Consider the following 8,759-nt stretch of genomic DNA (forward strand, 5'->3'; position numbering starts at 1 on the left):
ACCACTCTCTGGGTGCGGCCCTCCAGCCAGTTGGCGACCCATTTGACTGTGTAGGTGTCGACCCCACAGTCCCCCAGTTTCTTAAGGAGAACGGGGTGAGAGAGTGTGACAGGCCTTCCAAAAGTCCAGAAAGACTATGTCCACTGCTACCCCTGCATCTAAGGATTTGGTGACCTGGTCGTAGAAGGCCACCAGGTTGGTCTGATAGGACCTGCTGCTAATGAACCTGTGTTGGGTGCCCCTAAGCATACTCTCCCCCACTGGCCCCTCGTGGACATATGCCAGAATAATTCTCTCAAAAAGCTTACCCAGGATCGCGATAAGACTAACTGGCCTATAGTGAACACCACCATCACTTGCTGCCATTCCACTACCCATCCCACCACTAATTTGGGAAGGGAAAATGCTGTCCCCCAGTCCCGGAGTTGCCCATGGACATCTCCATTTACATTACAAACTACTCCTGCTGTAAGAAGTGAGCAGGATAAGGGAAATGGGAGGAGGGAGATCAAACTTGTATTCTGTTACAGTGAAGGTTACTAGTGTTTCAGATGCCATAGACTTTTGACCACAGAAGCCACAAAGGTGGTGTTTTCAACTCTTGGAGCTGGTGCTGTTTTGATGTCCATTTCTTCTCTCCTGCACGCTGTGAGCCAGTGGCTGTTTCTCTCATTACAGCTTCTCTGCCAACTGGGCCAATTTGAACTTTCTTTTTTGGTTAAGAGATGGAAGGGAGTAGACAATTCAGGGACTAGTTCTTTACAACAGTTGCTGCTTTGCATTCAGAGACTGAGGGTTCTCTCTGCTGGTCTCTATGAATGGGTGCTCTGTTTGAAATGAGCTAGTTGTACTTCGCACTGTCAGCAGTCTCTTGCCACAAGAGCATACATTTCACTTGGTGTTCAGGCATGCTTGTGGGACACTCCAAGGAAACTTGTCCTGATGCTGCAAGTAGTGTGTATACATGCTCTGCAGAGCACAGAGAATTAATTCTGTAGGGCTGACAAGTTAGTTGCTCGTTGTTCCAGTGATGATTGTTGATACTGCTGTTGATGCACTTTGGTTCTCGGAGGAATAAGCTGTTTTTCCCTCTACTTGTGTGGCTGGGAGAAATGGGTCATTATCAAGATTTTGTGCCCCCAACGGGGACCTGCTCTCTCCAGCTGGTGTCCCGTTAGCTGTGCAGCACGCGCACAATGCATTCTCTGAGCTAACCCACTTGCCATGGCAGCTCTGGAACCTAGGAGGTGAACACCACCATCACTTGCTGTCCCTCCACTACCCATCCCACCACTAATTTGGGAAGGGAAAGTGCTGTCCCCCAGTCCCAGACTTGCCCATGAACATCTCCATTTACTTGAAATTCACAATCCCTAGTCCTGCTTCTCATGGAGGGGGGACTTAGCATGCTATTAATGGCCACATCCACACGAGTGGGACAAGAAGCCTGCCTGGCCAGGCTTCATTTTTGGGTGGCACATGCTATCCCCGTGTGCACTGCCTCAGTTTTTGGCATGTTTTCTTTTTATCCTGGGATCCTTCATTGGGATCTGATCTTCTCACAACTGGGAGACAACTGCCCCCAGAGCCGAGACAGCTCCCCCTACCCCACAGAGATCAGAGTTTAGCCAGGCAGCAGCTCTGGTCTACTGCCTGGGCTGACCAGGAGCCATTTGTTCCTGGTCAGGGTCTATATGTCCATTAGTTTATGTGCCTTTTTTCTAGTACCTGCATGTATTGGTACTAGCAAACAGCACATTAGACTAGCTTAATGTGCAGTAATTGTCATCATACATGTGATGCTTTACTGCACTTTAGTGCAAAATGGAGGCATAGCTTGCTTATACCAATTTGTATTGCTCTTTTGAAATTAGGTGGCTGAAGTCTGCTCCTATTCCAAATGACCCAATATGAAGCTGGCTGCTGGCCTTTAGAGCTGCACTGGAAGCAAGTTAATGGAATGCAGACTTTAGTCCCCAAATCACTTTTGAAGACAGGACTAAAGGTCCTAAGGCACTTAAAAAGCAACTCATGAAAATGTCACTGCTGCTCTAGTACAACCACAAGTGGCTGGATGAAATGCAAGAATTACAAGGCAAAGTTCTGTGGTCTGTATTATGCAGGATGTCAGACTGAATAATCACAGTGGTTGTCTTGCTCATTAAAAGGGAGGTAATCGAGTTGCCTGCCTCAAAGCCAACATTATAAAAATAAGTGTCACTTACCTGTAAATGGTTTAAACTTGTTCTCCAAGTCAAATTGTTGCTTTCCAATAGTACCAAGGTCCACATGTAGATCTGGACAGATAGCATACTCTTCAATAGTCTTACTAATTTGGAAAATTTTATCAGTGATAGCTTCTGGAGCAGGACCTAACAGTAAAAAAAAAAAAAAAGACGGGTGGGAGGAGGGAAAGAGAATTGTCAATGACGTTATGCCATAACTGTCTATTCTACAGGTATATCACAGAACCAGGGGATGAGCATATCTCTTGGGAGGAAAAACTATATGGGGAGGGGGATTTCTAATTTTATTTAAGTGAAATGTACTGCTGACAGCGCTGAATCCTTAAGAGGATGTAATTAATGTGTGTTCTCTGGAACAGTTATAGAAATGGTGGCCAAAAGAAGGGGAGTGGGAAGAGAAGGGGGGGAAATCTTACCTCCATTGGAAATATTGAATTTAATGCCAAAGTCTCCATTGGGCCCACCAGGGTTGTGACTAGCAGTCAAAATGATGCCACCAATAGCTTTGATTTTTCTAATAATACACGACACAGCAGGGGTTGAGAGAATTCCATTCTGTCCAATTACTAAGCGGCCAATCTAAAATAAACATTCAAAATAAATTATTTTAAAAGGTGACTAGACTGTGAAAAGCAGAAACATCAGCGTCATAGTGCCAGTGTTTAGTAAACTCTCACATGGGGTTGTGTTAAATTTACAGGCATGGCCTCTGCTTGAGCAATTGGCTTCATTTTTGTTCTGCTGCACAATCTTTCGATATGCATAGTGAAGCACAGCATTTGACATCAGATTTGTTGTGCATCTTTGGCATTTCCCTTTAAATAAAAAAACCCTGCAGTTCAACTAGAAATGAGAGAATAAACTGCAAGCTGTGTTTTCTAGAGGCATCTAACAAATAACTTGTGAACTATTATCTAGAATTTTGTTTTCCAAAGATACTGGGGTGTAACAAAAACAAAGAGCATTTAACTTTTCCCCCCTTCCTTTAGCAATCTTAGACCAGAGGCCAAATTCTACTTGCTTTGTTTCTGCAATCAATCAACATGACTACTCAAATGGGTTCAGATTTGATCTCTTTCCCTCACAGCAAGGAGCTGATTTCCTTTGTGTAATCCAGCCATTTTCAATGGGAACAAACACATGGCAAAGTGCAAGGGAATTAGAAGCTAGCTCGTTAGGATGCAAGGAGAGCAGGATGTGTGTCAGTGCCTGCTTTGCAGCAGAACGCACCAGAAAAGAAGGCACATGTTCTTCTTAAATTCCAAGATGCCTTCATGCAAAGGTAGGTTTGTTTTTTCCATCCCCTTAAATAAAAATTTCCTGCATCTCAAAAATGCGTTAAGCAGTCCTTTAGCCAAATCATGAACAAAGTGCATTCAAGGAAAGTGAGTTAGCAAAACAAATCTAAAGCTAATGTTCCTGGAGCAACAGAGCACATGCACAAGTACTTTTACATCAGCAACAGATGAATGAAACTCTCCTACACGACACCACACTTTGTGTAAAGAAGACTGTTGATGAAGACAGACAATCCAATCTTATAACTGTCAAAAGCCAGCCAAGCAATCAACATACAGTTGGAAGACCTCCACCTCAAACAACTAATGAACACAATTTTTAACAGGAATTAATCTTATTCTTTTTATTATTCATGATATCTAGCATTTAATTTATTTACATTCCTGGCTTTTTTTTTTTAAATCAGTTTATTATGCCATCTATAAAATCCTGGAAAGTAGTCCAATACGTTCCTTTATTTTCTCCTCTATTCTTAGCCTATCTTAACACAGCCAGGCTTTTATATTTAACCTTAGCTCAAAGTAGTTCCAGTAAAATCTCATTAGTTTGACACTAGATCGCTCAAAGTATCAGATACTCTGAAGCTATTGTCATTCCCCAGCCAAAAAGATAGGTTTTTGTATGCTTTATAATACTGATAATTCAAAATACAACTACTTTGAAATTTGAAGCCATTTTCTGGTCCCTTGGACCAGGAAAACCTAGTTAAATGCATTACCTATCATTAAACTGCTACAGCATGTGCTCAGTCATGGAAACCAACTATGAAGTTGATTGAATGCAGCCTGCACTGAGCATACCCATACAACACTGGGCCCAAGGCAGAGACCCATACTGGGCAAACATACTGGTAGACCCTGACACAAGGCTATGTTAGTATGGCCCACCTGAATACGACAGAATAGCCATCGCACCCTGTCCCCCTTAGTGCCAATGCTTTTCCAAGCGAGCCACCACATCAAATACATTTCAACTTCCTCTTCTTTCCCGCAAATGAGCAGTGCCGTTTCCAATGACATCCGTTTATTCACCAGCCTTGAACATCCAGCAAACATTACTCACTACATGTCTATGTAGATGAGAGGCTCTGTGGTCCCCTCTCTTGGTCCATCACCTGTGCCTGGTGTGGCCCTGCCCACCAAGGTGTGCAGCCAGACCAGGTAGCCCCACATCTCACCTGCATATACATTTTTGGAGGGTTCCAGGACTCATGACAAGCACACCCAGTTTCAGTCCTGAGTGGGGGCTAATTGGCATGTAGATCACGCACGCAGATGTGTGGCGGTAGGTACCTGGAATACACACACACCTACTGAGTAGTGCTGGGCTGTGGGAATCACTATGGCTTGAAATGCTGTCGACTCTGCTGGGGCCCAGCCCAAAGGCAAATCATGTGCCTTTTGGCTTTGGATTAATATCGTACATAGTTTGTATTATATATAAGCAGGAACAAAAGTGCTGCTCAAAAGTGTGTTTATGGAATACCTTCGCTGAAACTTGAAGCATTTTGCAGAAAGCAAGCATTGACTGCGAGTGAACTAAGGCTGTAGACACCCGTGCCAATATGCATAAATGCAAATCAGTATGGGTACATTTATTTTAAAAAGTCAGTGGTTTTTTTGGTCCTCTGCATTTTGAATTAATGAGGTTCTACTGTACCTAAAGAATCTATAGTGTGAGAAGCAGACCTTTATAAAGACACCAAGAACTCAGTACCGTGTCCTAAATTCAGTGCACATCATCTGATTGTAGAGAAACGTATACTTCCGAGAGGAGATGTTTCAAATGAAGAAACAGTGTTTATTCCTTTCCCCAGAATCGTTTTGAAATTGTGGAAGATTTGGAGTATACAAGTCAATTTTGCTCTATTTTGCCCAAGGCAGTAGTCACAGCAGAAAACCAAATTGTAGATGTGACCAACCCAAGAGCTTGAGTTGACTTTACATAACTCTTCTTGAACAATTAGTATGAACAGATTTTTTTTAATTTCACATTCTCCTTCACCCCCATCAAAATGCAGAAAGTGGGCTAGATACCATTCCACCTTTTAAGACAAAAGGTGGGTGGACCGTCTTCTCCACACTGAGTCATGAAAAAACAAGTCTTCAAGCTGAAATAAAGGTACACTATGAAAATAGACATATTAATCGCTTTTTAAGGACTCGAGGAAGGTGGAATAAGATAAAAACTTAGAGGTGCCTATACATGAGTGTGGAGGCTACTCTGATGTGCTGTAATTACAGTGTGTTGGGGCAGACTTGATTAAGTGTGGCAATTACCATGCTCCAGCAGCTTCCCACGTCTCGAATGAGCTTTAGTTCAAGCGTCCCCTCCACCATTTTGAAGCATGGGGACACAGATGCACAATGTGCTGTGGAACTTTAATTAAAGTAGCTCTCAGAGCTGCTCTTATTAAAGGGCTCCCCACCCTCCTCCTGGAGCATGTGTAAAAGTGCCCTAGGGGCCTGTTTGGAATAGAATCCAATCCAATATCTTTTTCCCCACCCAATTTCTTAAACAACTCCTATTTTGGCAATAAAAATGCCAACTCTCCATTGCACTGAAATTCCTTTACGTGCTTCTTGCATTTCCTCTGTGAAGAGGTGGAGCAGGGAGGATTTAATTTCATACTTCTGCAAACTTTCAGTTAAACTATTACTGAACAGTTATTTGTTTCTCTTCCAAGAGCAACTAGAGGTACATGCCAACATGCAGCTAATCAACTAGTTCAACACAGTGGTGCCAGAAACTAAGCATATGTCACAAAATGATCTGCGGGTATCAAAACCATCAGAATAATTAGAGGCAATGAGCCAGCTTCAAAGTTTGGGAGAAAAGTTTGACTCCCTTATTATTACTATTACAGTAACACTGAGAGACTGGCAGAGACTCGAGTCCCATTGTTCTGGTCACTCACTGTACATATTGGGTAGAGATAGTGACCTTTAATCCAAATTAATCCTTTGCGTTTCCTACGAGTGAAGGTTATCTCTGGGGCAGGTTATTGTGTTAACTTTACATTTAAAGCTTTAAAATTTACTGAGTTCCTTATTTCAGGGGAAATTAGTTCTTCATAATTTAGTAACCCCCTTCCCACAAGGCTTTTTTTTTTTAATTCAAAAAAATATGGACTTAAAATTAAACTTTGTTGAGATGTCAATTTGGTGTCACAACTTTAAAGAGATCCCAAAGCAGCATACAATCTCCCTTACAACACAGAAAACCTAAGAATGTGAGTGCTCAAAAATAAAAATAAAATAAATGCCTCTGCATACTTTTCTGCAGCAAAAATCAGGGTTCATCCATTAAGCTGATAGGTGCCTACAATACCATTTTGTCACCAGAAATCCACCCCTGCAGAAGGAGACCAGAATCATACACCAGTATCCCAAGTGCAAACTCACCAGTACTTTACACCATGCCATAATTACACCATCTAAGTTTAGATAATTCTATTTATATATGCCAGGTTATGTGGACTACTGACTTAGTCATTTCCTTTAATTAGGGGAAGATCATTTAAAGCTTTGGCTCCCAACCTTTTTTTTTTGCTGCAACCCTAAATCTGGGTTGCGACCCCCACCTCTGCCCCCAACTCACTCATGCTCAGTGGCACCAGCAGAGCCTGGCCTGGGCTGGGATCGTGGGGGGCAGCAGCGGCAAGTCATGTGGACTGTGTCAGGAGAGCCCCGCAGGTGGGAGGGGTGGAGCAAGGGGAGACTCCCTACAACCCTGATTTGGGTTGCAACCTGAGATTGGAAGCCACTGATTAAAAGTATGAAATATAAATTAGACCATTACTGGCATGTCAAATATGTTTGGTCTTATTTGGCAATCCTTCTGATCACACATTCAAAGGTAACTGTCTACATCACAGAGATTAAATTGATTGCCATGTTTCTGAGAGAAGATATGCATTCCTCATGCGAATTTTACATTAGAAAACTTCCTCAGTCATACTTTACATTGTACTCACTGGGCTTATCATGCAGTTGATAAACCTGATCAAAAAAGCCAGAGGTACTGGACAGACAGACAATGTAAAAATGCAACATACAAACTAAAGAAAACTCACATTTAAAAAAAAAAATCAGACCCGTATGGAGCATATTATTAGAAAATAAATTAGGGACAAATTTTCAGATTCAATATATTGGCATAGCTCCATATTCACTTCAATCTTCTACATTAGAAAAGAAGCTACCCCCCCACCTTTTTTGAGACCCTTCATTTCTTGTAATAGCAAACAAGTACCTTCTGCAAAGAAAGTAGAATTAGAAGGCACTTGATAAAATGTTTGCAGTCCCAACTGCAGTGTTTGCAGGCCTCATCCTCGCCTAGTATAAATTTACACTTTATAGATCAGTGGGTCTGTACTTTTTCAGAGAGTTAAGGCACCCCTTGGAAAATGCCAGCTCTTGGCTTTCACTCACTTTTTGACTCCAAAAATATAATACAGTCATTCTTCTGTTGCAAAAAACTCAGAAAGACCACTACAGGTCAGAATGGTTTTGACCCTATGGATTTCTCTTTGAAGCCTCTGGGTTTGTCTTGAAAAAAAAAAAAAAAATCACATGTAGGTGTTTCCACACCTAACAGTGTTAATATTTGCATGGTGCCCTTAGAAGAATCTCATGACACTGCAGGGAACCCAGCTTCCTGGTTAGAAGAAAAAAAAATCATTGCTATAGATCTTCTACTTGGACAATGTATTGATGCCAATGGAGCTACCTTGATTTACAATATCAGATGTTGTGCTGTTTAAAATTTTTACTCCAAAAATATTTTGTTGTAAAAAAAAACACACACACACACACAAACAACACCCCCCCACAACTGTGTCCCCTTTCCATCTTTACCTCTTAACCATAAGTACAGTACTTTCTGATTAATGGTTTTAAACCAAATTCTTCCCAGTGAGCTGTTTTAATGAAGTCTTCTGTGAAATTCCTTTTCCCCCTGAAAAACCACATACCCACATTTCTAGTACAAGCTGCACTGCACTGAAAGACAACGAGACTTTAACTCCAGCTTCAATAAACAGAATTTCATTATAAGCAGAGCTGTCTATAAATAGGTCCCTCTGTAACAAGCAGAATATACCAATTTTGAATACTATCCTGATACTCCTGACACAGCTATTTACATCCATTGAGAAACCTCCAGACATTGTGTTTTGCTTTTTCATTTGTCAAGCAGCTCAGACCAATAATG

At 41.7% G+C, this 8,759-nt stretch overlaps 1 protein-coding gene across 1 annotated transcript in view; it reads right to left on the reverse strand.

The window, feature by feature from the left end:
- Positions 1–8,759, reverse strand: part of PGM1 (phosphoglucomutase 1) — a 61,895-nt gene that overhangs the window by 27,235 nt on the left and 25,901 nt on the right. Inside the window, exons 2-3 of the mRNA XM_019528455.1 lie at positions 2,663–2,825; positions 2,226–2,372 (exon numbers count right to left, since the gene is read on the reverse strand). Of these exons, the coding sequence (XP_019384000.1) occupies positions 2,226–2,372; positions 2,663–2,825 (310 nt within the window). The remainder of the gene's footprint in view (positions 1–2,225; positions 2,373–2,662; positions 2,826–8,759) is intronic.

The sequence above is a fragment of the Gavialis gangeticus genome, unplaced genomic scaffold (assembly GCF_001723915.1).
Source record: "Gavialis gangeticus isolate Ggan-Ray unplaced genomic scaffold, GavGan_comp1, whole genome shotgun sequence".
In the NCBI taxonomy this organism is placed as follows: domain Eukaryota; kingdom Metazoa; phylum Chordata; order Crocodylia; family Gavialidae; genus Gavialis; species Gavialis gangeticus.